We start from the raw sequence: 18,664 nt of genomic DNA on the forward strand, positions 1-18,664 counted from the left end.
CTCCTACAATACCGGTAATTCACTGTTCATACAGATAAATACCGGTTTTCGAGTTTTACTTGAATTGGTATGACAAAATGTTGTGATGGGATTTTTTTTTTGCTCACTTAAATGAACTTCCGGTGACATTTTATTGATACACGACGCCATCTTGATGAGATAAAAATCAAAACTTCAAAATCACAAATAATCAGTAATGTAATCGTTTTACGGCTTACCTTGTTTATTGTACGTGAACAAGTGCTTTTTGGGTCGATTCTTTCACAATAACTTTTCGGTTTACCACAAATACAGCAAATAACTTGGGAGTCGCGATGAGTATCAACATATCGCAGTGTTTGGGGCCCAAAACTCGAGAGGTCCTACATGTTCGGTGTACTTTCAAATGATTGATGCTAACGTAACATAAGTAGAAAAGTCATGTGCACTTAACACAAACCGTCTACCCACGGTGTACCAAACCCCTAAATGACTACAATCTGTTGGCGCTCAGATGACTGTTAATTTGTTTCGTTCTTTCAGCACAGCGGAAATGACATAGCACTTCAGTGCACATAAGTGATTTGTAAATAGCAAAACCTTCTCGCCTGTTTAGCGGTTTATGAGGAACAGCGAGATGGCATTAGCAGTGTTTCAAAATAAACTGCTTATGCTCTGATGAATTGAAGGCGAAACCTAAAATAAGCAGGTTTAAATTGTTATTCATCTTGATGATTACTATTCAGGCATAAGCGCACATGTCATACGTAGCTAAATATAGACACAAATCCAACACAGGATATTCGGAAATAATCTGACTCAGCAAAACATCAATGTAAAATTTATATTCATTTCTCACATTAACATTCAAACACATGCGACTTACTAGAGTTTGCGAAAATTGAATACCTACGGCAGTTACATAATATAATTTACATGGAACCTATGGCTATTTAGAAGTTAACTTTTTATAGTATTTTATAAAAAACGTAAACTTTCCCTCTGTTTTGGTATTGCATTTTCTTAGAAACTAACTTTTTATTGACATATTCGGCAACAGCTTTTCAAGTTTTCGGCTGTTTGTTAATGAAATCCAAAAATGTTTCGGCAGTTCGTTAGTTAAAGTTTTGCAAAGACTTAAATGGCACATTTAACATAACTAAATTCGACTTCGAAAACTTTTATGGCGTCTAACAAATTTCAAATCACGGATCTCTTAATAACGGTTTCGGGGTCGACCTTGAGGTCGAACTCGTCGTCGTGGTGGTTGTTGAGGTGGCGGCGGATAATATGGTTTTTGGACAGTTGCGATATTTGGACGTCGCAGCGCAGAGGCACTAATCGCGCCATCCGAAAGCACTCTCAGGAAACCTGCTTTACGACGACAGACTATACACCTGTGTAGTAAACGTTTGTTGAAGATTTCGCTATTTACATCTCTATAAATTAGTACAAACCTGCTTATTTTACTAGTCTGGTCTGCTTTTAACGTTTGTTGCTTGGGCTGATTGAATTCTTCGCCGTCCTCAATTACCGTCAACCAGAATGAAGTGATACCATCATAGAAATTGCACGTTCCATGTCCGTGACATTCGATAACAGGTTGGGCACGGAATTCCTCCAAACAAGATCCCGGTGAAATCAAATCCATGCCGAATCCTCCACTATTGTCGGTGGTATGCTGTTGAAACAAATCGAATTTTAAATGCTAGAATTTAACGTCTTTGGAAGAACTCACCATCACATAACTATAGCCAATCCACAATTCTTCCCAGCCTTGAGGGCAATCAGGAATAGCCATGCTTTGGCTATGTATCGCAAGAACCCTCGTGGTCGTTTCACAAACCGAACATCTTGAGATGTATTTCTCTATTTCACGAGCCTTCATTGGTGCCATAGACATAGGCATAGGTTCAGGGGAAGCTAACCAGATACTGTCGTCATTGTTCGATGCATAGTTACAAACGTTATTAATGTCACAGAACAAATACGGCATAGTGCTAAACTTCCTCAAACATGATCCTGCAGTTCCTAAGTCCTGTCCAACAGTTCTACTACTACCGATAACGCTCACCATAGAGTAGCCATCCCATAATTTGATAGTATTGAGGGGGCACTCTGGAACATATACCGTTTGAGAGTGTTTTGCGAATACGTAGCCTCGACTCTTGGCTGGGGGTGGAGGTGGTGCTGGATCACCGATTTCACCACGCAGGCCGGGATAACCGTCTAGTCCATCGCGTCCTGGAGCTCCTTGGAAACCCTTTTCTCCCTTGAAACCCATTTGTCCTTCCTCTCCAGTGAAGCCCTGTCGTCCTTTCTCCCCCTTAAGGCCAACGAGTCCTGCGTATCCAGGAAGACCCATATCGCCTACATCTCCAGAAGCTCCCTTATTACCAAGTACTCCACGGTCACCAGGTTGGATTGGTGTCCAGTTGTCCAGTGGTATTGGATCACCTCGTTCACCTTTCATACCTTTTAATCCAAGCCTTCCATAGTAACCTTCTTCGCCAACTTCACCGAATTCACCTTTCAATCCCGGCAATCCTCTAATACCTGGACGACCAACTGGACCAACATCACCTGGGAAGCCAAGCGGACCCGGCATTCCATCTAATCCAATCAAACCGTCCATCCCAATTTCTCCTTTGATTCCACGAATCGAAAAACCAATGCTTCCGGGAAGGCCCTTTTCACCCGGACTTCCCGTCATACCCTGCGGGCCTGGCAAACCTGGTAAGCCTACCAAACCTGGAGCTCCTTCAAAACCTATTTCACCTTTGATTCCTTTGAATGCTCCGCTAACTGCACCCATCATACCACGGGGTCCAATTAAGCCGTCGTCACCATAATCTCCTGGAGCTCCCTTATTACCGATAATTCCGAGTCGACCAGGAAATCCGTCATAACCTGAATCTCCTTGATCACCTGGCTCAGGACGACTAACAAGTGTACCATGCGGTCCTTTGTATCCTTGTTCTCCAGGTTGCCCTTTTAATCCATCCAACCCGTTTCGTCCTGAAAATCCTGGTTCTCCTCTTATTCCTGGATTTCCCTTCTCACCAGGATATCCAATTCGGCCCTTTAATCCTTGTAATCCAGGTTGACCTTCAAAACCTTGTAGACCTTGTTCACCATTATCACCTTTTTGTGGTGCTCGATATATCTGCTCTCCCGGTAACCCAGGGAAACCTTTCTCTCCAAAAAGACCTTGACGCCCTGGTAGACCTATACGACCTATTTCACCTCTTTCTCCCTTTTCTCCGACAAATCCTATAAAACCAACTTCACCTTCTTCTCCATCCTCACCTTTGCTACCAGAGAGTCCTCGGAGCCCCGTCAAACCTCGTGGTCCCCCTTTTCCATGACGACCATTAATTCCTGGATATCCATCTTTACCTTTATCGCCTTGAATTCCTTTGGCTCCCAAATTTCCTTCGTCGCCACGTTCGCCTTTGAATCCAGGTCGTCCAGAACGACCATTGTAGCCTGGAGCTCCCTTAGGACCTTTCATACCGGGATAGCCATCGATCACAACCCCAGCATCACCTTCAACACCTTTCAAACCAGGTAATCCCACAGCTCCAGCTAAACCGGGAGGTCCGTGCAACCCATACGACCCTACTTCACCTTTATTGCCACTGAAAGCAGCGGATCCTTTCATACCCGGTGCACCCTGGAATCCAATATCACCGATTTCGCCTTTAGTTCCGTTACGCCCCACTAATCCTGGATATCCTGCATCTCCAGTATCTCCAGGTTCACCAGGTTGACCTCTTACTCCATCTTCGCCTCGTCGTCCAGTCAAACCCATGTTTCCTTGGTCCCCAAATTCACCACGTTCTCCTTGATATCCTTCCTCACCCATGTAGCCACGAAGTCCTCGTAAACCAGGTTCACCAGCTTCTCCATCATCTCCGGGCAATCCGGGAAGACCATCTCGTCCAGTATCACCAATTTCGCCTTTTGGGCCTTGTGGGCCTTCTATACCAGGCTCGCCCCGTTCTCCTTTATCACCATATGGCGCGGTTAGACCCGGTCTTCCAGGTGCCCCAGGTGCTCCTCGATTTCCATAAATTATATCTCCTACCATACCTTTGTTACCGGGCAAACCAACGCGTCCCATGATACCGTCATCTCCTTTTTCTCCTTTAGAACCAACAATACCAGGTTGTCCTCGATAACCATCTGGACCTTTGTATCCTTTGTCACCAAATTCTCCAAAATATCCAGCTTCTCCTTCTTCTCCCATTTCACCATAGAGAACAGCTCGTCCAGGATCACCCCGCTGACCTTTCAGACCCATCAAACCATTCGATCCATTAACTCCAGGTAATCCAGGAAAACCTTCTTCTCCTTGCAACCCATGGTCACCAGTAGTTCCCATATAGCCTTTGATACCCTTTAGGCCTTGCAAACTAATTCCGGCAGGGCCTGGCCTTCCATCTAAACCTGTAAATCCTAGATCACCTATTTCTCCTTTATATCCTGGTAGGCCGACGGGACCTTCATCGCCAAAATCTCCTCGAGGGCCTCGATCTCCTATGATTTTATAGTCGAAATCGGCAATATCTCCTGGCTCTCCACGATTTCCTTCATCTCCTCGCTCTCCCTTAAAACCGCTAAAAGAAAAATTATTGATTTGCATACAAGAGTACGTATACCTATAAATACTTACTTATCACCAGGCAACCCCGGTGTTCCTCTTAACGACCAAATGGTGTAAGAATTATGGACGGCATCTCGGCCATGAACACCATCTCTACCAGGAATGCCAGGATCTCCGTCCCGACCTCTAAATCCAGCATTTCCATCATCACCGATGTCACCTGCCTCCCCAAGGCTCCCTTGCTCACCAGGACTTCCCATATAGCCATCATCACCTTGTTCACCTTGCAAACCACGGTAACCAACATCTCCTTTATCACCAGGGTAAGAAACTAAACTACCCCGACGTATTATGAAGCCTTTGGGACCCTTATCTCCAGGTCTGCCCGGTTCACCGTTTTCTCCAGGGATACCTGCAGATAATATATTGGTGTAATGATCATGGTTCTGATGCATAAGTTACTGTACCTTTTAACCCTTGAATTCCTTGATTTCCTGGCTTTCCAGGTATCCCTTTCAATCCTCTCGGACCGGGTAGACCACGATTGCCATCTATTCCATCCCAACCAGGACGTCCTATATCACCACCGTCACCCTTGACTCCTCGAGGACCAGGAGAGCAAATTCCACAATCTTCACCACGAAAACCTTTGTCACCTTTTATTCCACTATATGCGTTCCATCCAGCATCACCCACTGGGCCCGGAAGGCCTGGAATGCCATCAGGTCCCATTGGTCCAGTGATGTTAACACCAATACCCGGAAAACCTTTATCGCCAGTTTCACCGATTTCGCCTTGATCACCTTTTTCGCCAAAGTCACCATTTAAACCTGGCGTACCGGGTTCCCCTTTCATACCTTGAATGTCTCTACCTGGGTATCCTTTTTGGCCATGTAATCCTCCTGGACCTTGAATTCCTCTAATACCAACAGGGCCTCTTGGCCCACTTTCTCCATCGTCACCTCGTTGTCCGGCAATTGTGGAACCTTTTTTTCCTCGGGGACCATCCAATCCAGAATCTCCAGGAGGTCCTTGGAAGCCCATCAACCCACGACGTCCGGGGTTTCCCGGAATTCCACCTAGCCCTTGAATGCCAGGTGGCCCAGCATCGCCTTGTGGTCCAACTGGCCCGATTATTATTGGTGCAAGTGTTGGATCATATACCCCAGGGGGACCACGAGTACCTTGTACTCCAGGAATTCCCGATCGTCCTTCATCGCCATATTCTCCTTTCTCCCCAGGTTCTCCATCACGGCCTGCATAACCCGGTGCTCCTTTTTCGCCTTTATCTCCAGGAGGACCCGGGGGACCATCTTTTCCTTGTTTTCCTCTATCACCGACATTACCTTCTTCTCCTTTAAATCCTTTCAATCCACGTTCGCCGTAGGCTCCTGAATCTCCTTTCCTACCATGAAATCCTGGAATACCATCTTCTCCACGATCACCTTTAGGACCTTGAACACCTTTACTAACCGTAGAGTTTTTGCTAGAGAAATAGTAATATGGTTCTCCTGGTTCACCAGGCTCTCCTGGGCAGAAAGGTATAGAAGATTCTCCTTCATCACCTATTTCTCCTTTTGAGCCCGGAAGACCATCAAATCCATTGACGCCGTCATAGCCAGGGAGGCCACGACTTCCATTAAATCCGTGTGGTCCCATTGCACCGGGGCGTCCTGGTTCACCCATAGCTCCTTTAGTTCCTTTTGAATTTATACCACCTTCTCCAGAATCCCCTCGAAAACCATCTGGACCTTGCAGACCTGGTTGTCCGCGATCTCCAGGCCATCCTGGCATACCAGGGATACCCATGGCACCATCGGTTCCATTACATCCATCAATACCTCGTGGGCCTCGTGGACCATCATCTCCCGGATAGCCCTAGAATTACCACTATTGAAATAATAATCTCAATTAGCAACTTCTTATTTCACATACCGGGATTCCTGGATATCCTACAGGTCCTGCCTCACCATTATCTCCCTATAACATTTAGGAATTGATAAATATTTGCTTAAAATTATTGATGTGTATACCCACTCTGTAGCCTTTTTCACCCATAGATCCAATTTGGCCACGATCACCACGACTGCCAGGGTATCCCGGTGGACCTTCGAAGCCAATTTCACCTGGGAAACCGATCGGCCCAGGGATACCGTGTAATCCTTTCTGCCCTGGAGCTCCTTGAAGCCCTTTGCAGTCACAAGGGGTCCGATCGCATTCCTGTAAAAAATTGAAAAAAAATTATGTAACCACTAACTGGTGTTGATCCCCGTGAATCGGTGGAGGAAGTTGTTTTCTTTGATCTGATTGAAAGCATTTCTAAATAACGGTACGGTATTCGAACAGTCAGAGAATGAGCTCGGAAACATTTGTATGACCTATTTCCATCAATGGTCGGTCAGTCGGGGCGGGAATGTTTATTCTGGAAAATGTGTGGTTCCCGGTTGAATGATTACAATATGGATCGCATAATATGTGCGTGCGTTTCTGAGCCGCATTTGCTATGTGCGCAAATCCAATGAACCGGGTATTTGGTGCTTCGACATGCTAACGGAAAGATTTTATCGATTTTTCATCTAATTAAACATTCAGATATGCATGCACCACCGACGTTTGATTTATTTTTAGCCATTCATCAGAGGTAAACGTCGAAGTCGACAAGTTGTATAATGTAACACAATGAATAGGTTATTGGTTCATGATTTATGCAGAATGAGCAATTTGTGGACGATCTACAGCTTACGAGAAACTTTTTTTGATGCAAATTGGAAAAGTATATTTGTCATAAAATGATATATTCACTAATTTTAGTCCAGTTCTAAATAATGGTGATAAATAGGGTAACTTTCTATAGGATAACAATCGTATTTATCTTTGTTCACGTCCTAAGTAACTTTTAATATTCTACATTTCATCCTAACCTAATCTTTGGGAAGCACGTTTATCAATAAATCCCTGGTCTGATGATCAGTTGGTGTCACTATTCAAAAACCTTTCTTGTGTCAATAAATACATCCTTCTTCCTATGTCATCTGTCATAATTTCATGATAATCCTAGTAATCATAAACATTATGCGATTGCACTTCACTGGCACGAAATCAACAACAATGTCTTCACTGGCACGAAATCAACAACCTTAACAGTGGGTTTAGGCCATATATTTGGAATTTAAATGAAGGGATATGATTATAAAGCGCAAATATGAATTTCCCAAGCATTTGCGATTTTATAGTGTAAATAATCATTTGGTGCTGTTATCGAACATGTATACTGCATTTATATTACCGATATATTGCAAGGGTTTTTGGGTAATTTTGACAGTTCAGTTTACATGACAAAAACATTACATGAATGTGTAAAAAACATTCAAAAGTGAGAATAATTTGTAAAAAACATTTAAAAGTGAGAATTTAAACAGTAGGGTTCAAATAGAAAAAGCAGCTCTTGAACAGAGAATGATAAGGGAAGGTTTCCAGGTTCGAGGCGCACCAAAGATGAGACATCTTCATAAGAGCTAAATATAGAGGATTTCAAATTGCATCACTTTTAAATGGCTGTAACTTTTTACCCATTGGGTTTTTTCAATGAGAATTGGGTGAAACTAGCCAAATTGTTTAATGACGTAAAAGACAGTAGTAGTTCTGCAATCCTTGCTTAACTGGTGTCAGACAGCAGGAATGGCACAATCTACGGTATCTAAGTGTTTTAAGTCAATACAACGAACGTTTAACTGTTTATCGGAAGGCAAAAAGTAGCTAAAATAGATTTCCGTATAGTGAAATGAATAACAAACGGGTAAATCAACTTTTTAAGAGGAATCCACACTGGCACAATGTTCAGCGGTGGGAAAATCACGTGCATGGAACCGCTATTATAAATTATGAGACGAACCTGAAAACTTCCGGGACTTCTGTTTTGCACTGTCTATCATAAGATTGATGTCCCAAAGACTTTAGAAAGCTGAAGATGTCAAAGTTTTTCAACAAATACATGATTTGGCAATCAATTTAGTCATGTGGAAAGCGGATTTGTGACCACAACCGGTACGATCAATACGCATACATAAAATCCCTAAAAGCGTATACTGCCTCTTCTAAGGTCAAACAATGGGCTTACACTTTTTTGGCTGGATTCAATCTCATGCCATTATTCGAAAGATGCCAGAGTACTGAAGCAGGCGCTTTGAAAACATCCCAAGGGAGTAAAATCGGAGTAAAATATAAAAACAAAATAGTTTGGTTTTTGAGCGGTTAGTGGAATGAAACTAAACCGTCTTAAAAAAATTATAGGTTCCTTTGGATTCCACTATGTAAAAACTATTTCTTTATGATACTAAAGTAATAGTGAACGACCAGATACCGGTATTTCGACTGACTTATAAAGACACTGATGAAGAACGCAAAAAGCGTTTCGAAATACCGGTATCTATTACGTTAGTATCATAACGAAATAGTTTTTTCATAGTGGAATCCAAAGGAACGTATCATTTTTTTAGGAAAGAAAAAATAGATTTCGCACAAAAAATGTTGATCAAAACAATGTGCATAACCTTAGGAGTAATGTTGAGTGGAAGGTTCGTCCTTTTGGATATTGAATAACGCGAACATAGAAAATCATCTTTGGCTTGATTCCCCGAAAGATTGGAGATGATCGGTTGAATGGTTGAATTTTACTGAATATTTTCTTGGGATGCAAGTTGAGTTTGCACATCCTTTTAATACTTTCGGAAGAAAATCGCCGTCACATTACAGATATGCAACTTCTGTTCTGAGTAGTTGTTTTTTTTTATTTTTTCTTCATTTCAGTTTTGTTATTGATTTTCAGGAAAAAATTTTTTTTTCGACAGAAAACCTTTATGTTTGAATTACCAAATCTATTTTCAGTCTTTCAATTATGACATTCGTATAATGTGTTTTATAATAACATTATCAGTGTAGAAATCAACCTATCTATCTCTGTATTATTACAGCGAAATATTTCACCTTTTCTGGCTTCATGTCAGCTTTACTGTAGCATGTAGGACTGTAGAGTCTATTTATGTATATGAGGCAAATATACGGCCAAGTATTTTTTTGCCTTTCTCATATAGAAAGGTTATGCAATCACTGCGAAAACCGACTTTTGAACGGAGGCCCGTAGGCCCGAGTGTCCGATACCATTGGACTCAGTTCGTCGAATACGTCAAATGTCTGTGTGTGTAAGTGTGTGTATGTAACGTTTTTTTTCACTAACTTTTCTCAGAGATGTCTGGAAGGATTTTCATAAACTTAGATTCAAATAAAAGATCTTGTCCCATACAAAATTCCTGAAAGTTATTTAGATCCGACATCCGGTTCCGGAATTATTGGGGTAATATGTGAAAAAAATGTGAAGATAGTGCACCAACTTTTCTCGAAGATGACTAAAGCGATTTTCACAAACTTAGATGCAAATGAAAGCTCTTGTGGTCCCATACGAAATTCTTGAATTTTTTTTTAGATCTTCCGGTTTCGGAGTTACGGGGTAAAATGTGCAAAGCGATCAAAATATGTTTATTATTTTTTTCTCAAAGATTGCGTGACCGATTTTTACAAACTTAGATTGCAATTAATGTTCTTACGGTCTTCTACAAAAATTCTGATTTTAATCTGGATCTGGCTTCTGATTCCGGAATTATAAGGTGATAAGTGTAAAAATTTCAATTTCAAATCACTTTCTCCCTTTTTTCAGAAATTCAATAAACTTAAATCCATATGAATGGGTTTATGGTCCCATACAAAATTTCTAAATTTCATTTAAATCCGACTTCCGGTTCTAGGGTAAAGTGTGCAAAAACTTTTATACCAGCATCTAGAGGGGCGAAACAAAACACGAAAAAAATCTAAATTGACCTCAAAACTACTCCATTCGATAGTCATAATCAGTAGATGGTCAATTAAACTAATTTCGGCTATACTGGTTTCCAGTTTCCGATTCCGGAAGCACAGAAAATAGTGGTCATATTTTCTCAAATGGAACTTACATTTCTCAGCGATGGTTTTAGCGATTTTCACAAACTTAAATTTTAATGGAAGGTCCTATGTTCCTGTATGGAATTCCTGAATTTCACCCGGATCCGACTTCTGATTCCGGAAATATAGGTTAAAGTGTGTTAAAACTTTTATATCGTCACTTAAAGGAGCGAAACAGAAAACGTGAAAAAAATCTAAATCGGCCTCAAAATTACTCCAATCGGTAGTCATCATCAGTAAATGGTCAACTAAACCGATTCCGGTTATTCTTTCAAAAATCGAAGAAAATTTTTTCGAAGAATACCACAGTATTACATATGATAGTATGTTTGAGATAAAAAAGGCATCATTATACCACTAAGTGGATGAAAAAAGAGGTTTTTATGCTTATTGGTTAGTTGGAAATGCCTTTATCTCCCGAAACGATCATGTTTGCATAAACCCTTCCAAACTTAAAAGATTATATCACTTGATTTTAGCTGGAGCAGCTAGCAGAATTTGTTTCTCCGAAACCGGAAGTATTCACTCTGAAACATTTTTACTCAAAATAACCCAATAGTAACTCTCAAATGAGTCTAAGATTTTCAAAAACTACTCCGACATCTCTCAGAAAATTGAGCGAATTAAAGAAAGCACGATTACGTCACTTATACGATTGTATCTCCGGAACCACCATGAGGTCTGACAATGGCTTTCAAACTGACATAAAATTATTGAAATATGTTCAGAAATCTCTCTGACACATTCCTCATATCAAATTTCGTTGAGCTGAATCGAATGGTATTTAATACTAGGAGTTTCCATGACTCTTATAGAAAATTTGGTTTTTATGTAACTCTATATCCTTCCTACAAAGGAAAACAAAAATTATCCTACATTCGTGTGAATTACACTGAAAGGAAGATCTTATTTATATTAATTAGATGTGTCATATGATTCGTATGTGGGGTATACCAATATTGATCACTCCAGGGAATCCAATACAAATCGAAAAAGACGTCACAGTTACTCCATCTCGCGACGGAAAAGATTACTAACTCAAAATTGTTTAATAGTTTGCGTTCAGCATGCGTCAAAATCTGAAATGTCAAAAGTAATTGAACATGATGTCCAGTTAGATGTTGAAACTTTTCTATATATTTAAGTGTTGTTTCTGACTTTTCTGATGAAATGAAATATCGCCTATAAAGAATAGGACAATCATAATAACAAAGCGTTCAAAGTTCTGTGCAGAATTAGAATTTAGCTTATTGTCTTCACATTCAAAAGTGATGAAGTGGTGTACAACTTTTCTTAAACGACCTGATATAGTGTATTTATACCACTGGAATCGTAAATCATCATCATCATAAACCTGAATCAGTGGATTTATTTGTAAAATCAAGAAAGTGGAGAAATTCTGGAATTTATCATCACCCAAGAAATTACGGCATGCTTGAATTTACGTCTTTCTAAGTATGTAGCATTAGACTTTATGTTGCAACTGTCCGTGTGAATGCGGAATGAATGCATATTAATAAGTATGCAACGCGCTTCATATGCGCGACGTGGACATGCGTACCAGTTTAGTGCGTACAAAACAAACTGTTGATGGACTGCTCCAATACACTATTTGTGTGTGACCGTGTAACGGTTCCATACGTACCACGTTACACCATTCCAGAATGGGACTGACGTACGATTTGTGAGTCCTGAAAAGTATGCCCGAAACATTCCACGTTTACGATCCTGCCTTCTTGTGCATATCATGGCAACGTAGTCAACCTTTTCTGCAGCTCACATCTACATCGTATGTAATGAATAATTCTAAAACCAATAAAACTGTTATTAACCCATATCATCTGTACATAATCGCTCGTCACATTTCGCTAACATCATATTCATAGAAGAATACTGAAAGTAATAGGAGCGGAAGTTTCGCATCATGCATTTTGCAAGATCGTAAAACTTATCGCATAAACTTGCTTGCTGGATGCTGTTACCAGATGCAAATGAATCCGATGATTAGAACACATGAGGGTTGGCTCCCGGCCGTTGTGGATGTTAATGCAGTTCCACTGCATGCGGAACGCTAAATTGTTTTAGTTTCTTGTGTCACACTTATTTCTGAACTATGACATAATTTCCTTTCCGAATTTCAAACCACGTGTAATTGTGGGCATGTGCGGTAATTTGATCTTGTTCATTGTACATACATGCAACGAGTAGGAGAGAGAATTTACATTTACTCTCATTTCGCTGAAAAATTATATGCAAATTTGTGATCATGAGCCAAATGCAGTTTACTGCGGTTTGAAATGGTTGTTCGACAAAATTTTCACTGCGTTCTAGTGATGTCATTTCGTTCGAATACCTCAGATTTGTTTTTTCGAACATATGTTTATCTATCATTTCCGTTCAACTGTATCAAAAGAAGTTTTTGGTTGGTGGGACGTTGGAGGAAGGAAAAAATATCAATTTGTTCCTCCTTGTCACCAATCGATCGTATTAACACATGTTCCGGGAATTTCGAGGCACACCAAATCATTTCGCACATTACGACAGTGTCCTAATCAACGCAGGCTGCAGGTTGTGACTACATCTCGACCGAGTGAACGTTGGCAGTTTGTTTGTACAAGCTGAATCTGAAACCGAACGGAGCGTAAAACGTTTTTTCATATAATCAAAACATTAGGAAACGAAACCGTCGTTTGGAAATGCGAGCGTACCGGAGATAAATGGCGGTGTTGCCGAAAATCGGAAGCGAGAACATATGCAACAGCCGATCAACCACTCAGTTGGTAGTCCCGTTTGACTTCTAAACTTATGTCCATATGAACATGTTTTGAATGACATATAATTTAAACGGTTTCTCAGATCTATTCGTTTGTTATTTGTTCGGAATCCGTAGTTAATCACCAAACGATATATCATGGAATACGAATCTCCTATGTTGTTTACTTATGTATCATATTAATCCAATAAGACCATTTCCAACTTACTTCTGAATCAACCCATCTCTCGATTATGTATTCCCTAGGCAATAGGTTCTTTTAAATTGCTCTTCCAATGTTCATAGCATTGGAACACATTTTAGGATTTATTAGCTCCGAATTTTGAAATTATTTGATTGTTTTATTCCAGAAAGGGTTAGAAACCAGCGTATTTTGTTTACGTAGTTTTTAAAGTACATGGTATCTACCGGTAAAAAACTCGTTTTATTCCGCCTAGTAGTGTATTGCTTTATTACTTCCAACTATACCGAAACCAAAAGAAGGACTGTCAGGACAGACGTAAGTTTTATTGTTCGTCAGCTTTGAGATTTGTGCAGCCATGTATGAGAAATCGAAAACCGGTAGGGGAGAGTCGTCTGAATTGTCGTGTGCAAGTATTGAAGAAAATTATTTGATTTTTTTTACTGCAAGTAAAATGAGTGAATTCTGTGACCCTCATCCGAATTTTATCAATTCTATATTTAATTACTTTAAAAGAAAAAAGACGGATGAATAATGTCACAGATATAAATGGAAAACGTGAATACGAATAAAACTGACATGCTTCTTTCACACTTTCGAATATAGATAATCGCTCGTATTAGTTAATTGCGTGACTTTTGCAACGTTTACTGCTTCGCTTCCAGAACTGTAGCGGTGCATTTGTACTAAAGCACGACTTATTGACGACAAACTTAGTCTACCTCATAATTGAATAATACGGAACAAATGAGAGTAAAAAATACAATGATCAATTTTTGTGAATTTACATACTCTGTGGAGGAAAGCTTCACATAATCCTTTAGGAATATTTTAATGGTTCTGAATAAATCAACAACTAAAAACGAAATATGGAACAGGCTCTGCATCCAGTTGCAAAATTCAGTTCATGAGTTTGGTTCTAGAATTATAAAACTGAATTTTGATCTCGAATTCCTAATCTGACGAAAGCAACTGAATTAAGTTCCAAAATCTAGTTCCATAATCTAAGTTCCAAATTTAGGTTCAGTATGCAGGCTCTGAATTCTGGAATTGAGTTGAAACTGAATTCAAAAATAAATAATGAAACTGAATTTAGGATTGAAGTTCTGGTTTAGAAGTCAAGGATCCAAATTCAGGTTCGGGATCCAGATTCTGGAGTTCCAGAATTAGGATTCAGTTTCAGAGTCATAGTTTTAATTTCTGAACCTGTAATCTGAAACTAAACTCTGAAACAGAACAGTCCTATACATGAAATTAAGTTCAGAATACAGGTAGGCCATAATCCAGGTTCTGAAATTCAGTTTTAGAATTTTATTTCAGAATCCAATCCAAATTTAGGTTTTCGAATCCAGATATAGTATTCAGAAGATGAATGCGATTACTGATAATCTCTAGTTGCTGCTGTTAACGGAATCTCCTCACCATGGCGTCCAGTTCCGTGTAAAGTACAAGAAGAACTGATCGATTTTCGACCATGATTTTCTTCTTATACTCGTCCATTTGAACATCGGGACTGATATGTGCCTACTAAAGGCAGGCAAGCGTGAGGAGTTTTCCTCATTGTTTCCAAAAGTTTAAAAAGTTACTTTTTGAGTTATTGATGGTTATCTCAAATTGTTGAACATTTTGAAATAGCGTTCCATAGTAAAGATAGCAGGCTATGGAACGGAGAGACCATTCACTTGAATCCAATGTCGTTTCGCTTGATGCCAAACCTAATCCAGTTTCTACCCTAATTGCTGTCAAATCGTTTGTTTGAAGTCAGTTTTGAATTTAGTTTCGAAGTTGAACTAAAAATCAAGTCAGTTTCGAACCTGGTTTTAATTTTTTATTTCCTGACATAGTTTGTAAATATGATGCTATATCTATCGATTAAAACAATTAATAAAAGAAATTGTAAAATGAATAGTGAAATTTGTATTATCAAGGACAAGAGAAAAATTAGGAACAAAAATTGTAGATAGCTTCAAAGAAAGAAATCCAATTTTCCCTCTAATTTTCGGGGCGCTAAACGCTTTTCTATAAGCGCTAAACCAAAATCTTAACAGATAAATGCAACGTGTAAACCAACGAAAATATGAAATATACCTACAATATTTAAATTGAAAATATGATTGAAAACCATTATCGATTATCGACTAAATTGCAAAATAACGCTGCAAGCTTTGAACAAGCATTATGTAAAAAGCGTGTTATAGCCGATTATGCATTTGATATCTAATGGAAATGTATGGATAAAGTGTCATCAGAGCCATTGTGCGGGGTGGTGGATGACATTGAGCATGTTATTGAAAATCGTGTCAAATATCACAAAGATGGGTGCCGTTCTCTCAGATGACAAAGGTGAAATATTGCAATTGTTGTTTTTGCCCTGTTGAATCAGAAAAAAACACAAATTTGACTAATATATCTGTTGATTTTCTGATAATCAGCTAGGTGAACAAAATTGTTCTATTTGAATGCTGTCAATTGGCTGAGAATGATGACGACAAAACGATAATTATTTTTCTTGCATCAGAAAAGCTTCATGTTGAAATTATTAAAAAATAAGTAAATGTCACTTACAAGATAGGAATTAATCGTAAAACGAGTTTTGATAGTGCAGACAATATTAAGAAGAGAATCAATCGCAAAACTAGTTTTGATGGTGCAAGCAAGATATTTCTGTAAAATAACTAGTATAAATTTATACTGCGAACAATGTGTTTTAGAACAGTTTCATGCATTAGATTCATTAATTTATTAAAAATGGAATCAAGAATGCTTTACTGTGAGCTATTCTGCAAGTGGAGCTGAAGCTGCTTGATGCCCTGCATTTTTTATTTTACTTCATCAGTGGGTAACGACTATTAGTAGATGATTAGACAAAATGTCGACTTTTAAACAGCGTATTTTTTGCCTTTTCAATATTAAAATTGTCTTGAATCAACGAAACATTTTGAATGAAACAAAAATCATAGTCTCGTGCTATTAATTGTTTTATAAATGATTGGCTGAATGCAAAAATCGGATAAGTGAAACTAAGTCAACTTAATTTGGAAAACCCGTTTAAGTATTTCTGAATGCAAAAACCGGATACGGATTTTGTCAATGCAAAAATAGTTTATAATAATATTTTTGCAAGAACCGGACATACAACTTCAAATGCGAAAACTGGACAAAAACTTAACCGATCCTTCCGAAACAAATGCTTTTCTCCGGTTCTCACATTCAAAATTTTTCTGTTGGCTGTCGCTATGGAACGCAGCATGGCTCTGGCCGCCGATAACAAACAAGCAAACCATGCTGCTTTCCACTGCGACAGTCGGCAGAAACATTTCGAACGTAAGAACCGGACAAAAACATTTGTTGCGGAAGGATCGGTCAAGTTTTTACTCGGTTTTTGCATTCAAAGTTGTTTTCTTCCGGTTCTTGCAAAAAATAAATTTATAAACGATTTTTACATTTCAAAAATCTTTTCCGACTTTTGTACTTAATGTTTTTACTCGGCCATATCATTCAAAAATACTCAAACGGGTTACGCAAACTAAGTTGCACTGCTGAGAGCTGAATAAAATCAATAATTTTTCTGTACCTTCACTCGGACCTACACAGTTCGAAAAAATCTTGTGATTTTGAATCTTATAAGATGCACATAAATAGAGCGTCGTATTTCATACAAATTTATACTCAAGAACATGTAAAATTGTGCGATTTGAAAATTACATGGCTTGAATCGAATGAAATAAAAAACAAAAGATCGAAAGCAACAGCTAGACTTGAACCGTGAAACATTAGAAATTAGATGTTGAGAAATTATGAATTGTACCATTTGTAGAATTATGTCAACTGTAAAATTCATATTATTTCTGTGTACGGCCAAAATGGTATTTCATCTGAGAAAATCGTTTTCGATAAATTCCGACCCTTTTCTGTTCCTGCAAAGAAGATTTTCTATATAAATTGAGCTAAGTAAAGGGGTTTTTGAGATTGACATTAGGTTTTTCACCAACTACGGGTCTCGTTAAACATTTTAATCATTTTAGCTGAATCACTTAAATACAAGCTCGAAAGTTCTATAGAGAGGTTCTCACGATGGAGGATGACGAAACTGATGTGAAAAGGGTCAGAATTCGTATAATCGACTAAAATAAAATTAATAATTTTTTTTTGCTCAAATGTTGATAATTTGGTTCTATTTGATAATTAAAATGACTTTCTGAAAAAAAAATTGAAATGAAATTTTTCCTCAAAATTTTTATAAAGCCATGCAATTCTTCAATAAATAAACATTAAAAATATTCTTTGCGAGGCAGAGAAGGATCGGAATTGATCGAAAACGATTTTCTCAGATGAAATAAGATTTTGGACATACACAAAAAAATTATGAATCTTATAGTTGACATAATTTTTTTTTATATTTTTTCTATACAATTTTTGAAAACAATTGATTTTGCCTTTCTCATATTTGAAGGCTATATGTGAAAACTGACTTTTGAACCGAGGCCCGGAGGGCCGAATGTCTTATGCCATTCAACTCAGCTCGACGAACGTAGCAAATGTCAAATTGAAAAGGTGATGGTAGTTTATACACAAAGAAAGTTTTTGATTTAGTGCAAGTTTGAAAAAAAATCTTCTAGTGATGTTTTTGAAAACATAAGTAACATGCCTTATCTCTACACCACTAGGCGGATTAAAAAAAGGTTTTTTTTTATTGTTCCAGACATATTGAAAATTGAAAAAATATATGATAATACAATAGAACATCGTAGAATCTAAATCTGTTGAGAAATTTGGGGGTCAGCAATTAATTAACTTATGACGAAAAGCGACGAATATTATTTTTATGGCGATTTTACGAATTTTGACCCAAAATGGTTTTCCGGGCAATGCAGCTTTATGTAGCTCTGGATTGTGGTAATGTCTCGAATAGATATAAATTCGATTTAGCTGGTGAATATGCTAGAAAATTTCGGATTTGGTACACAGTTTTTGCTGTGAACTATTGTGAAGCGAAAGCTAGAAACAGACTGAAAATGTGACTCGTTGTGCCTTTGAAATGATGTGATAATACGAAGAATTTCGTCGAACCGAAAACGGAAATGGACTGATGATATTTTTTCTGAAGGGCAATTTGATACCTTCTTGGACT

General features: G+C 38.7%; 1 protein-coding gene across 1 annotated transcript in view; it reads right to left on the reverse strand.

Annotated features, from left to right (window-relative positions):
* Window positions 1–809: 809 nt before the first annotated feature.
* The window catches only part of LOC131430290 (collagen alpha-5(IV) chain), a 91,256-nt gene continuing 73,401 nt past the window's right edge, over window positions 810–18,664 (reverse strand). Inside the window, exons 2-8 of the mRNA XM_058595149.1 lie at window positions 6,626–6,808; window positions 6,524–6,568; window positions 5,056–6,466; window positions 4,658–5,000; window positions 1,718–4,601; window positions 1,437–1,660; window positions 810–1,376 (exon numbers count right to left, since the gene is read on the reverse strand). Coding sequence (XP_058451132.1) covers window positions 1,196–1,376; window positions 1,437–1,660; window positions 1,718–4,601; window positions 4,658–5,000; window positions 5,056–6,466; window positions 6,524–6,568; window positions 6,626–6,808 — 5,271 coding nt within the window. The 3' untranslated portion in view covers window positions 810–1,195. The remainder of the gene's footprint in view (window positions 1,377–1,436; window positions 1,661–1,717; window positions 4,602–4,657; window positions 5,001–5,055; window positions 6,467–6,523; window positions 6,569–6,625; window positions 6,809–18,664) is intronic.

The sequence above is a fragment of the Malaya genurostris genome, chromosome 2, assembly GCF_030247185.1.
Source record: "Malaya genurostris strain Urasoe2022 chromosome 2, Malgen_1.1, whole genome shotgun sequence".
NCBI lineage: Eukaryota > Metazoa > Arthropoda > Insecta > Diptera > Culicidae > Malaya > Malaya genurostris.